General features: G+C 42.6%; 1 protein-coding gene across 1 annotated transcript in view; it reads right to left on the reverse strand.

Moving 5' to 3' along the window:
• Window positions 1-14943, reverse strand: part of Cemip2 (cell migration inducing hyaluronidase 2) — an 87096-nt gene that overhangs the window by 56669 nt on the left and 15484 nt on the right. The window contains exons 2-4 of the mRNA XM_004652983.2: window positions 13527-13867; window positions 8206-8346; window positions 5340-5901 (exon numbers count right to left, since the gene is read on the reverse strand). Of these exons, the coding sequence (XP_004653040.1) occupies window positions 5340-5901; window positions 8206-8346; window positions 13527-13857 (1034 nt within the window). The 5' untranslated portion in view covers window positions 13858-13867. The remainder of the gene's footprint in view (window positions 1-5339; window positions 5902-8205; window positions 8347-13526; window positions 13868-14943) is intronic.

Raw genomic sequence — 14943 nt, forward strand, 5'->3', positions numbered from 1 at the left:
AAAATGAGAGAGGGAGAGGAATGGTATCCAAAGCCTCCTACCACCTTGTACGTCTGATTTCACGTGGGTACTGGGGAATCAAACCCAAGCTGGCCGGCTTTGCAAGCAGGCACCTCTAAGCCCCGAGCCATCTCTCTCCACCCTACTGAACTTCATCTGTGCCTCTTTCTGCACAGGGTTGCAGTTCCCAACTTCTATTGAAGTAACTAACATTATAGAAGCAAATGTACTTGATTTTCAAATACCGCTTTGTTCAGCTCCACTAGAGGTGGGGTGAGGATGACAGTGACTTCAGTTAACCATAAACTTCCCGCATAGATTCCGCCCTCACTCGCATACCAGTCTAGCCACTTGCTGTCTCATTTTAAATGACTTTCACCTACTTTCTTATATTTATTTCTTGTTTGGTTGCTTTCCGTTTTTGACAGGCTCTCATATAGGCTAGGCTGGCCTCAAATTTACTATATAGCTAAGGATAACCCTGAATTCCTTATCCTCATATCTCCACTGCCCAAGTGCTGGAAATGCAAGTGTGTCACCATAGTGGGCTTTTGGTTTTGTTTTCTTGTTCTCTGGTTGGTTGGTTTTGTTGTAGTACTAGGCATAGAACTCAGGTCCTTGAGCATGTTATGCCCATGCTCTACCACTGAGATACATCCCCAGACCCCAGAATTTATCTAAAGAGCTTTTAAACAAAGAAAAAAAAAGAAAAGCAGATAGAGAGAATGGGCATGCCAGGGCAAATGAACTCCAGACGTATGTGCCACCTTGTGCATCTAGCTTACATGGGTACTAGGAAACCGAACCTGGGTCCTTAGGCTTTGTAGGCAAGCACCTCAAGCTTTTAAAGTTTCCTGGACATCTGAATAAGAGTAGATAGAAGCACGAGAGTAAACAGAGTTTGCAGTCAGTATCAGAACCATGTGGAGAGAGGACTTGTAAACTCAGGTGGCAGGGCCCCAACCTGAGAGTCAGAGGAGGGACCAAGAATGTCACTACCAACGTGCTTCCCAGCAGTGCAATGATATTGCTAATCATACTTTGAAGTCCCCTGAATCAGACTACCTAGTTACAACAGCAATGACCAACCCTGAGCACACTTCAGTGGTGTATTCTTTCAGATCCAGATCTCTGACAGTCTAGACTTGAAGAGATTTCGAAGTCTCCATATGTGAAGGCAAGGTTGAGAACCACTGACAGAGGTTTGTAAACACCCTTGAAGCTGCAATCCCCCAACAGATTTTTACTTTTGCATACCAATGTCTATAGAAAAAATCATGTTAAAAAAGGCCACTTACTTCCCTGAAACTAAATATTCAAGGCATGTGCTAAAGCTTGTAGCCAAAATTAGTCAAAGAATGCATGCAGTAAGAACATGCCAGAAAAATGGCCTCGTGCCTCCAAGTTCAAAACATGAAAAGAAAAATGTGAACTTCCTACTTTTTGGGAAAAAAAGAAAATCAAGGGCTGGAGAGATGGCTTAGCGGTTAAGCGCTTGCCTGTGAAGCCTAAGGACCCCGGTTCGAGGCTCAGTTCCCCAGGTCCCACGTTAGCCAGATGCACAAGGGGGCGCACGCGTCTGGAGTTCGTTTGCAGAGGCTGGAAGCCCTGGCGCGCCCATTCTCTCTCTCTCCCTCTATCTGTCTTCTCTCCTGTGTCTGTCACTCTCAAATAAATAAATAAAAATTAAAAAAAAAAGATTTTATAAAAGAAAATCAAATGTAAGACATGCCAGACAGAAGGTCTGATATTCAGATAAAAAGTTAAGCAAAGGGCTGGAGAGATGGCTTAGTGGTCAAGGTGCTTGCTTGCCTGCAAAGCCTAAGGACCCAGGTTCAGTTCCCCAGTAACCACGTGAGCCAGGTGTACAAGGTGGAGCATGCATCTGGAGTTCCTGTGCAGTGGCTAAAGGCCCTGGTGCACCCATTCTTTACCTCTCTCTTTCTCAAACAAATAAATAAATATTTCTTAAAATGTGTTTTTAAAAAGTTAACTAAAACATACCTACACCTTTATAAACCTGACAGCCACCTGTGTGGGGACTGGCGGCTCTGTGGCTGGGAATGCATTAGAGCACTCTCCCTACCTAACTCCCATTAGAGTTTCTATCCCTGGCTACAGCACAAGGGATCAAACACAGAATGTCTCAACTTATCTCCTAGTTGAGGGGGAAGGACAGGAAGCGTGTCAGAGGCTTCCTTTATTGACTAGAACTACCTCAGCAACTATAAAACAATGTTCCAATCTACTGACATTATCTCCAGAACACTCCTACTTCCCTCCTCCACTTGTGGGAAATTTCCGTGGACTGGAACATTATCTTCGAAGGGGTTTGTGTTTTTGTGCGTTAGAGATAACGCTGGTCAACACAATGCTGGTGGAAGATCAGTGCTCCTTTGTTATCGTTTGTGGTGCGCGGTGCATGTTGTGTGTGTGGTGTGTGTCCTGTGTGCATGCACGCAGACACCAGGCAGAGAAGGCACTGCTCTTCCGTCTCACTGCCTTGAGACAGTCTCTAGCTAAGCCTGCAACTTGCCATTTTACAGCTAAGCTGGCTGACCAGTGAGCCCCAGTGATCCTTCTTTTCCTGCAGCCCCACTCTCCACCGGCACTGGGGTTTCAGGCAGGTGTGGTCACGCACAGCTTTTGACATGAGTGCTGGATCGAGCTAAGGTCCTCATACTTGAGCAGCAAGCACTCTTACTCACTAAGCCTTCCCCCCAGTGCAGTGACAATAATTTAAAAGGAATTCAGAAACCACTTCAATAAAATGGGCACCAAAGCTGAACACTCACAGCTTGTTACAGTCAGGTTCGCATTGCTGACAGAAAACACCCAAAACACACACACACACACACACACACACACACACACACACACACAGACTCATGGGGAAGCTCCATGATGGTGGCAGGGTAGAAATGATGGCATGAGCAGAGGGTGGACATTACCTCCTGGCCAACATCACATGGACAACAGCAACAGGAAAGTGTGCTAAACACTGGCAAGGGGAAACTGGCTATAACACCCATAAGCCTGCTCCCAACAATGCAGTGCCCCCAGCAGGCTTTAATTTCCAAATTGCCATCAGCTAGGGACCTAGCATTCAGAACATCTAAGTTTATGGGGGACCCTGGAATCAAACCACCACACAGCTAGTAATGACACAAACTTAGAAGCAATGCAGGCATGAACAAACAGAAACTGAGATTGCTATCTCTACTAGATAACAAACAAAACAGTTACGGTGGTTTGGATCTTAAATGTCAGCCAAAGGCCTGCATGTTGCAGGCTTGGTCTCCAGTCGGAAGCACTACCGGGAGGGAGTGGAACCATTAGGAGGCACGGCCTAGTAGAGAGGAGTCAGGTCCGTGAGGGCATGCTCTCACAAGGGAGACTGACACGTCCTTTCTCCGTGTCCCAGCCACCATGGGATGAGCTGCTCTGCTCCACCACCTGCTCTTAGCCATGAAGTAACAGAGCCAAGTGACCACGGATGGAAACCTCTCAAACTGAGAGCCAAAAGAAATCCTTCTTCCTTAGAAGCTGATCATCTCGGGCATATATTCTGTTTTTGTGAGCGAAGACAGACTAACACAGTAAGGGAAAGGGGCATGTTCCCTCTTCTTGGGAAGGATATGCACATACTTGTGAAGAGACAGGTAGAAGAACATTGACAGAATCATTTCCAAACTGGTCAACTATTCGATGTCCCCAGTAAACACACTGTGGTAGATTCATGCCTCAGAAAATAAACAGGAAGGAAAAGAAGCCAGCACCATGTGTGACAATGCGCATTCTGTTCAGTAACTCTCTGAGCAAATGAACCAAACATAAAATGTGTTATCTGCTATCATTTATACATGCGAAGTTCCTGAAAAGATAAACCTAAACCTTAGTATAGCTCAGGAAGATGGTTGCCTTTAGTGATGGAAGGAGTGATTAGGGTAGGGCAGGGCATTATATGGGGGCTTCTGGGATGCTGGCAATGTTTTATTTCCTGCCTGGGTGGTAACTATACTGGAATCACTTTTCTGATCTATCATTAAGCTTTACACTCTTGTTTTTTTTAGCTCTTCTCCATTTCTGTATTTTGGTTTCTTTCAAAAGTCCTCCGAGAGATTGCTCGTGGTAGCCCTGTCTGGACTGCCATCCTTCTTTACTGCCTGCATGCCTGAAGTCGCTCCAGGCCTCTTGCCCTTAGGAAGCCTATTTCCTGCAGCAAAGTTGTGTTGTTTGTTTTTGAGACCATTCTTCCTACACAGCCCAGGCTGGCTTTGAACTCACTCACCTCTAGCCTCAACTTCCTAAGTGCTGGGACTACAGGCTCACAGAACTACACCCAGCCCCTCCTAGGCCAGCACAGAAGCTCTTCTACTCATGCTCCCTTACAGCTTGCAACCAACTGCCTCACCTCTCACTGTATGATCATCATCTTTGCAGCTCTCTGTTTGCCACCTGGGCAATGCCTTTTATCTGAATGCTGATGGGTAACCCACACTTACCTCCCCCCCCCAAAAAAAATAATGCAATTTGTAAGCAGATACAGACCACTTCTCTTCACTAACTTTTATCTTCTAGGATTTTGGTAGATACGATTGCACCCCATCAAAGGAAAATCTAAGTAGGTTATTCTAAGTGGGTTTAGAGGTCCACTATCTGTTCTCACTGAAGCTATTTCCCAACTTCACTAAGAATACTCAGCAGAATTATAACTTCTCTTTAATTACATGCTGCAGAGCTTCTGTGTACCATATCCACTTGCTCAATCCATGGTTCAAACAAGAGGCAACCAGATACACCAATGGGAGTGACCACTGGGGTGTGGACACCCAGACAGCTGAGGCAGGCTATGGTGTTCCATGGTTTCTTTTCTAGCTTTCTCTCCTTCATAGGACATGGACTCTAAGAAGGAATTGGGAAGAAAAGACCAAGGTAGGGCTGGAGTGATGGCTTGGTGGTTAAGGAGCTTGCCTGTAAAGCCTAATCACCTGGGTTCAAATACCCAGTTCCCACATAAACCAGATGCACAAGGTGGCACATGCATCTGGAGTTCATTTGCAGTGGCTAGAGGCCCTGACACGCTCATAACTCTCACACTCTCTCTCTGTATCTCTATATCTCTCCACTTGCAAGCAAATAAATAAAACATTAAAAAAAAGAAAAGGCCGAGCGTGGTGTTGCACGCCTTTAATCCCAGCACTCGGGAGGCAGAGGTAGGAGGATTGCTGTGAGTTCGAGGCCACGCTGAGACTCCATAGTGAATTCCAGGTCAGCCTGGGCTGGAGTAAGACCCTACCTCGGAAAAAAAAAAAAAAAAAAGAACAAGGTCTGCCTACCTGTAGCTCAGCCCTTGGATCAGCTTACTTCCCAGCCGGTCCTCGATCATCTGGATCGTTCCTTGTAGAAGGCTTTTCACTGCTGAGTCTCCCACAGCAATAGCAACAATCCGACCTGGATCTTGGATTCTCAGAAATTCTTGAAGTCGCCTGCTCTCATTGTGATATTCATGAGTATCAAACCTCATATTTTCCAAAATTTTGGCTGTGTCTGGGTCAATGACCCTCACATTGAGGCCCCGAGAAAAGACCTTTTCAAAGGTGTAGGACCCAAAGGGTAGACCTGAAGAATGCAGCGTCCTTGCCAACAACGTCCACGAAGTCCTCTGCGTCCCATGTAACTCCAGTGTCCCACCAGCTTCCACGCCAATAAATTTTTTGCCAAATGTTGGCATACTCTCACCTTCATCTGACTTGCCGAACAAGGTAATAGTCGCTTTGGACTTATACCGGCATTTTTCTGCTCCAATATGAAGCGCTCCACCATCCTGAATCAGGATGTAACGAGTTCTCAAAGTAATATTTCTGGATCCATCTTTATCATCCCCAAATACAAGCAGTCCTAAAAGGAACAGTACTATTTAAGCCAACTTCTGTTATGAGACACTGAAAAATAGACTTCAACCTGAGGTTAAAAACTACCCTTCCTCAACTAACTTGAGAAAAATTTACTACAAGTTTTATAGAAAATTCGCTTTCAGATCCCTGGGTGGTTGCCTAGAAGGCCAAGGCCAGCACAAGACAGACTGGGAGCAAGGCCACACCACACATCATTAAAGCAGCGAGAAGGGAAAACAACTAAAATCTACCAACAAGACAAGGATAATTGACTGCCTGGCAGGAGATGAACCACCCCTCACATAGCAGCTAGGGCCCAGGTGAAGCCACAGGAGAACTGGTAAGATGAACAAGAGCGCTGTTTCCAAGGCGAGCCCGACTTCCTGGGCCAGGGTGATGGAGACAGACATTGAAGATACTCAGAATGTACCAAAGAGGAATCTAGAAGCTGCTGGAAGCTCAACACTTATGTAAAATTAAAGCACACCCACTAAGGCTCAGGGAATTTTGCTGAAGAGGAGGTGGAAAGAATGAAAGAGCCACAGAGTGGGAGAGAGTATCCAGAAGACTTGCCTCCTCCCCCATGACAATGACTGACAGCTGCTCTCACAATTCATAACCTACAGCTACAAGGTGGATACGAGCAATCCCACTAAGGAGGGCCCTCAGTGGAATGGCGAAAGGGAGGAAGGAAATTATGGTACCAACACATGATGTATCCATGCAAAGTTTCTACTTAATAAAAAAAAATTAAAATATTAAAAATAAAAAGTTCATACTTCAGGACTGGAGAGATGGGTTAGTGGTTAAGGCATCTGCCTGTGAAGCCAAAGGACCTTGGTTCAATTCCCCAGGACCCACGTAAGCCAGATGCAGATGCACAGGGTGGTGCATGCATCTAGAGTTTGTTTGCAGTGGCTGGAGGCCCTGGTGTGCCCATTCTCTCTCTGTCTCTCTCTGCTTCTTTCCCTCTCTCAAAAAAAAAAAAAGTCCATACTTCAACATACTAAAAAAAGGCTCATAAATATGAATTCTATCTATTCACTTTAGAGAGAAATAATTTCTAGAAAAAAAATACTTAAGAGTCTACAGATCAGAATCTCACTGGGGGGCATGCATGTGTATGTGTTCATGTGTATACACACACACACGCACATGTGTGTTTATGCATACTGATGTCAAATATCTTCCTCAATTGCTCCTCATCTTATTTTTTTTTTTTTAAAGACAGGGTCTCTCAGTTAACCCAGAGCTCACCAATTCAGCTAGCCAGAAAGTTCTAGAGATCTTCCCTCCCACCTCCACCTTGTAAGAGCAGGGATTACAGGCATGTAAACCCTGCCACCATGGCTTTTACACGGGTGCTAATGATTCTGATTCAGATCCTCAAGATATCATGGCAAGCACTTTAACCAACTGAGCTACCAACCCAGTCTTCTAGTTTCATTTTTTACATGGCTATTGTGATCTGAATATAAAATGTGCCTCATGGGCTCATGTATGTGAACACTTGTTCTCTAGGGGGAGGCACTGTCAAAAGGCGGTGAAAACCTTTGGGTTGTGTCCTAGCTAGCATAAATGGGGCCCTGGGGGCGTGCTTTCAAGAGGATAGTCTCTTTGGTTCCAAATTGAGCTTTCTAAACCACAATGGGACCAGCTCCAAATTCCTGCCACCTCGGGCCAGTCACCAGGCCCTCTCTGCCATGGCAAGTGGCACCTTTGGGAACCATTAATGAAAATCAACCTGCCCTCTCTTAGGGTGCTTCTGCTGGGTACTGATCACAGCAGTGCGAAAGCAGCAGTGGTGATCCATGTGAACTCCTTTGTCTGGTATACCAAAATTCTGCTGTGGGAAAACATCTTTCTTGTTTCCTTGTCCATAAACCAAAGGTTTTGACTTGAGTGATTTCTAAGGTCCTGGCAGCTCTTAAATTCTATGACTCAAACTTAGAACCTTAACATCTCACTGGGGTTAGAATGATAGTACATCCTAAGTCATTCAATCTAAGATAATATTCTAGGGCTGGAGAAAAGGCTAAGCAGTTAAGGCACTTGCCTGCAAAGTCAAACCTGGTTCAATACCCCAGTACCCACATAAGCCAGATGCATAAAATGGCACATGCCTCTGGAGTTTGTCTGCAGTGGCTAGAGGCCTTGGAGCACCCATTCATATTTTTTTTTTCTCTCTCTCTCTCTCTCCCTCTCTCTCTTCCTCTCTCTGTCTCTCACATCTCTATCTGCCTCTTTCTCTCAAATAAATTAAACTTTTGTTTTAAAAAGCATCTCTCAGGAAGGGATTTATACTAACCTCCATCCTGAATGATTATAGAATTCACTGTGGCATCTGAGGTCAGGCGAAACATATCTCCCTCCTTGATAACAACTTGTTTTGTAGAATCTTGTCCTGGATCCCAGTTCCTGAGACGAGGGTTTTGATCTGGACAGTTCTCTATGAAAAAAACACAACAATGTTATGGAACCCAACGCAAAACATGAGAGAAATTTTATTAGCCAAGTCTAGGCATTATTATCATTGAATAAAAATTGATAAGGTCCTAAAAGGTTTTGATTTCCTATCATTAGGATTGAAATCTCACCCCCTTCTCACCATCAGAAATTTGAATCTTAGAAAACTAATTTGTTAACATGCAGATCAGATCAAACTACACAGAGTAAAAATGGAAACAGCAAGAAGCAAAATTATGAATTATTCTAGAATCACACTAGAAAGTTGTTTTAGAAAAATCAGGCTGGGTATGTAGCTTAGGGGTACCAGCCCAGCATGCCTGGAGCCCTGGATTTGACCCCCATCACTATAAAAACAAGATATGTATATAAGTATACACATGCACATATATTCGCAACATTTCGGCAATGAAAAGAAGCTGCAGAAATTGCAGAACAGCATGTATGTCAGCATTCACAAGCTGCTTCCTGTGTAAGTAAATCACAAAGCAGGCAGTCAAAGCCTATCTTTCTCAACAGGCAGTTTCCCAACAAAACTGAAAAAGATAAGTGGTCAAAATCACAACTTTCTAAAATATATTTTTTTAAAAAATATTCATAAGTGGACAACAAATGCCTCAGGAAAGGATAAAGAATATGAAAGGTTCCCTAAGTTTATGAGTATAAATTAAAATAAGCCATGTTGCCTAGCAAATTGATAATACTGTAAATTACACTATTTGATTTTGCCAAAGCAACAGGTAACAATCACATTCATGTAATTCTAAGGAGACTGTAATTACTAAGAATCTAAAATTAAAGAAAAAAAAATGACTTCTCATTTTCACAGATGAGGAAATTACAGATAAGAGAAGCCAAACCCAAGATTATTCAGCAAGCTGAGTGGTGTGGAAGTTCCGCCTTTCCTTTAAGAAGTGGGCTCTTTACTTGCAATGCTCTTTTATTAGAATTATAACCTGCTACTTTTTTAAAAAGTTTATTTATTTGACAGAGTGAAAGAAAGAGGAAGCCAGGGAGAGAGAATGGGTCTCCTAGCCACTGTAGGTTGTAATCAAACTCGAGATACATGTGCCCCCTTGTGCATCTGGCTTTACATGGATAGTGGGAAAACAAACCTGGGTCCTTCGGCTTTTCTGGCAAGTGCCTTAACTGCTGAGCCATCTCTCCAGCCCTGTAGCTTGCTTCTTGAACAGCTGATAATAAAACTAAGTTACTTATGTACTAAATATTTAGAAGTGGGAAAAAGTTAGCACTTAATTTTGATCAACTGAAATGATTAAAGATGTTCTGAACACTGCTCTTTGTCCCCTCTGTAAAATTTTTAAAGTAGGGCTGGAGAGATGGCTTAGTGGTTAAGGTGCTTTTCTGCAAAGTAAAAGAACCCAGGTTCAATTTCCCAGAACCCCCGTAAAGCCAGATACACAAGTTGGCACGTGTCTTTAGTTCTGCACAGTGGCTAGAGGCCCTGGCACACCATGCTCCCCCTCTCTCTTACCTGCCTTTCACTCTCTTTCAAATAAATAAGTGAGTAAAAATATTTTTAAAATTCTAGGGCTGGAAAGATAGCTTAGCGCTTTGCCTGCAAAGCCAAAAGACCCAGGTTTGATTCCCCAGGACCCACATAAGGTGGCGTATGCATCTGGAGACCATCTACAGAGACTTAAGGCCCTGGCATGCCTAATCATTCTCTCTCTCTCAAATAAATAACTAAAAATGTATATATTTTAAAAATTTATAAGGTACTGAAGGAGATCATAGTCCTTCAGAATTTACAAGCTAGCCTGGGAGAAAAAGCCACCACATATGAAATAATTATTACATGGTGAATACTGAGGTAGTTACTACTTTTGGTATATAAAGGACCTCAAAGGAGGATGCGGCTGGAGTCACTGAGGCAGCTTCATGGAATAGGTGACACTAGACCTGACCCCGAAGGATAGTGTTCATATAAGAGAAGCACGAAGGGCTGGAGAGATGACTTAGCAGTTGGGGTTTGCCTAGGAACCCATGTTTTGACTCTCCAAGTCCCATGTAAGCCAGATGCACAATATGACACAAGCATCTGGGGTTCCATTACAGTGGCTGGAGGCCCTGGTACACCAATTCTCTCTCTCTCTCTCTCTCTCTTTCTCTCACTCTCTCACATTTAAAAAAAAAAAAAAGTCAATCTGCTGAGCTTTCCTCAAAAAAAAGGAGGGGCACAAAGAGAAAAAAAATACAACAACTTCAAGTGCCCACTGCCATCCAGGTCCATTTGTTAATCACCTGCGTTTAAATTAAGCAAATGTAGCAATGAACAAATGTCACCGGACCCCATCAAGAAATACTTTTGTGATGGTGGAAGATGAATAGGATGAAAAAGCAGAGACTGACTACGGCACACGCATACTGGACACAGAAACAAAGCTTTGGAACCCTCATTTGAACTTGCAGAGCCCCAGTGCTATCGACCTCCTATGACACACTCTTATACTGCCTACGCTTATTTGCACTAGTTACCACTAATTAAGCTCTTGGTAATTAATCAATGGAATTAGTTTCCCATGCCAATCTCAAAATGGATATTTAACTCTCAGATAAATCAATGACCTTTATGATTATACTAAAGACAATCATTGGGACAAGGGCTGTAACTGGACAGTAGAAAGCTTGCTTATTCTTAGCATGGACAAAGCCCTGAGTACAACCACCAGCACTACAAAATAAATTAATAAAATAAAAATAATCCTTAGTACATTTCTTCCCACCAAAGAAACAAGGAGTCAAATTATTTCTAACTTAATACTAAGAATTTCTTAAGCTTTTATTTAACTTCTCTCTTTCCATAAGATAGTTAGCTATAATTCTCCACAATGTTATAAGAAGCAAGTGTATGTGTCCATACACTTATGAGCTAGGGAGAAGGAATTTCAATTTTTGGAGATATAGATCCACTTTAATAATTACATAATCCCTTAATTGTTTATAATTATTCCCCAGAAAGCACTCTCCACTAGAACCATAACCAAAAATTCCAGCCAGATTCCTTCCAGTCCAGTAAATTATATTTAAATGAGAAAATGCATGGTGTGCATAAACCATTGAAAACAGCTCAAGCAGCCCCACCTTCCAGGCTACCCACTTGTAAAGTGGTGAGCACATTCCTAACAGCAAAAACCACAGTGAGGCTGACTCTGAAATATTTCAGCATACTAGATCTTTCCACTGATAGTCTGCACTTACATTGCCAGCATGAAACCGAAGAACTGACTCAAAGAACCACATCAGCAATCAAGTGTTCTTGATAGATTGTGAACATACCAAAGAAAGCCAGAGTTCAGAGTTCAACCCTGATTTCCCACTTGCCCAGCATCCCTTTCCTACAGATCACTTGGGAACTATGAATCAGAACATCGTTATTCTCCTGGGGAAAGGGAAAGGAAGTCAGTAGTACATGCAGTGGAAATCAATTTTCTGAATTCATAATATGGCCCACTGCTGGATCAACAAAGATGTGGACATGATCATCTCTCTTGCTTCCTGTATATTCCCCTCAAATCCTTAAAATGTATCAATTCCCTAAAGTACCCATAAAACTTATATAAAATAGCATTTGTAAGTCTTATAAAGAGTAAGAGCTGAGGGGGAGGGGGCTGGGAAATGGCTCAGTGGTTAAGGTGCTTACTTGCAAAGCCAGCTGAGCACCTGGTTTCAATTCCCCAATACCCACATAAAGCCAGATGCACAAAGTATCACATGTGTCTGGAGTTCACTTGCAGCAGCAAGAGGCCCTGGCGTGCCCATAGTCAGTCAGTCAGTCGGTATGTCTTGTCTGTCTCTCTTTCTCTCTCAAATAAATATATAAAAATTTTTTTACAGAGTAAAAAGACCCTCAACTGTTATGTCCACTTAAGGAGTCATTTAAGCTGACACAAGTCAGTGATATATTTTATATTAAAAACATTAAATTTTTCCTTTTTAAAAAGCAGACAATAAGCCAGGCATGGTAGTACACACCTTTAATCCCAGTATTCAGGAGGCTGAGGTAAGAGAATCACTGTGAGTTCAAGGCTCCTCTAAGACTACATAGTGAACTCCAGGTCAGCCTGCACTACAGTAAGACCTTACCTGGGGGGTGGGGGGAAGGGCAGATAATAGAAGCTCAGTCGGGTTGTAATTTTCTTCATCTCAACCCTGGGTCCTCTGACATACAGTTAAGTGAGGCACTAGTATGAAGTAATTTTATGAAGGAACTGTTTGCTGGCATTACACTGAAGTTAACGACTTCAAAACTACTCAGAATTAATATGCTACTATTAAATTTCTGATGTGGCTTCTTAAAAAGTAAAAACTATTTATGAAGTGAAAGCTTCCCTATGTGATACTTAACTATGAAAGAATGGATGAGTTTGGACAAACATATCAGAATTTGCACATATGCATGCAGTATATTTCAAATCAGAAAACACAAGCTAGGGAAATGGCTCAATGGCTAAAGCACTTGCATACAAAGGCTGCCTGTCTAAGGTTCAACTCCCTAGTCCCCACATAAAGCCAAATGCTAAAATCATAAAACACAGCCTTTTTAGTATCTTCTTTTTTAAAAAATTTGTCTGTTTTACCACTATGGCCAAAATAAACAAACAACTGAAGAAGGAAAAAAAACAACTTTTGTCAGTTCAAAAATCATAGTTACCACAAAGAATGATATTGTGCTGGCCTAAAAGTTCATTGAAGACACAAAAAGCATTACTGAGGGAAGCCCCAGGAGCAGCCCAAGCATGGGACAGGTGGAAACTGGACAAGAATCTGGGCCTTCAGTTATTTAATGAAATATATTTCATTTTTTGGAGGTGGGGCTTCGATGTAGGGTCTCACTCTGGCCTAGGCTGACCTGGAATTCACTATGTAATCTCAGGGTAGCCTCAAACTCATGGCGATCCTTCTACCTCTGCCTCCCAAATGCTGGAATTAAAGGCATGCACCACCACACCTGGCTTGAAAGATATTTCTTAATCACATTATCCAATTGAGCACAGTTAGCTAAAGACAGTCTAAGGTTTTGTTTTTTTTTTTTAAAAAAAAAAAAAAAAGGTAAAATCTCCATAACTTCTTCCCCTTATCTGTTTTTCTGAAGTACGTCCTACCACACATGTGTGCATCAATGCCTATGTGTACACTTACCATCTGGAGCATATTTTGAGGATATTCCCAAAATGATAGCAAGTGCAACAAAAAATGAGAAACTAGTTATAGCAAAGCAAATGAAGGTGTTCTTGTGTCTCTTCTGCTTCCGGCTCTCTTGGGGTGTCTGGGGCTCCTCAGGTGAGAATGCAAATGTTGCTGGGGCTTCTTGTCTGATGGACATCAATTTGGCTGAAGCTTGGCTCTTTGGAGGAGGGGGTGGACGTAAGGGGACAACCTTCCCAGGGACGTAACCGGGTGCTCGGTGGCTGTTTCCATTCTGAGGTTGCAAGAAAGCAGGGGAGTGTCCCCTGGAGCCAGTGGCATACATGATACTGTCACTGTGAAAATAAAAATAAAATATGGATAAGGTTCTAACTGTGGAAATATACTGAATTTAAAACTCTTTTTTTTGGAGACCGAGTCCTACTCTATGTGCTAGGCTGGCCTCGAACTCACTGTGTAACCTAGGCTGACCTCAAACTCATGGCAATTGTCTGACCTCGGCATCCCAAGTACTGGGGACTTGAAGACACGACCTGTGTTTCTTAAGTTTTGAGATTTGTTTTTTTTTTTAATTGCTGCTGGGGATCATATTCAGAACCTTTCCCTTGGTAAGCTCACACTTTACTATTGTTCCCCATCCTGATCTCTAAAATGCTTTTGTTTTATTATGATAAGATAAAGATAATTAAAAAATTGTCATTTTAACTGTTTCCAAGTTCAGTGGAATTAATAGTATTCACAAAGTTATGCAGCCATCATCCTCATCCTTCCATCATCCCAAAGAGCAACTCTATCCCCACCCTGGTAATCATTTTAATAACTTTTAAAAAAAGGTGGTCTCATGTCTCATGTATCCCAGGCCAGTCTGGAACTCACTATGCAGCTGAGGATGACCTTGAGCTTTTTAGTCTTCTGTTTCCACCTCCTGAGTATTGAGAAAGTTGTGTGCCACCACACTCATTTATTCAGGATTGAGGATCAAACCCAATCAGTTTATATCCCTGATACCATAAGCTATTGACTGGTACTTTAACTGTCTTCTAAAGCCATTGTTTACCACTCCACCTACAGGCTACAACCACCTGCTACTGCCAATGCCCACAGCCACACCCCACAACAAATTAAATGGAGATATGGAAGCCTAGGATCCAAGCATCTGCTAACATTTCAATATTCCCAAGCTACAGCCAACAGTTCTACCGAGTGTTCTCAATTTCAGCATAGGTAAGAAATCACCAAGGAAGCCTGTTAGCAACATAAATTTCTGGGATCTTTGCTGCTTTGATTCTAGCCCAACTGCTGCAAAGAGGGCTCAGGATTAACATTTGGTCAAACCACACTTTGGGGTCACTGAAGCAAGTGGTCATATTTTGAGCATCACAATGCTTAAGCTCTTCAAACTGAAGTTAAA

Source organism: Jaculus jaculus, chromosome 1, assembly GCF_020740685.1.
Source record: "Jaculus jaculus isolate mJacJac1 chromosome 1, mJacJac1.mat.Y.cur, whole genome shotgun sequence".
Lineage (NCBI taxonomy): Eukaryota > Metazoa > Chordata > Mammalia > Rodentia > Dipodidae > Jaculus > Jaculus jaculus.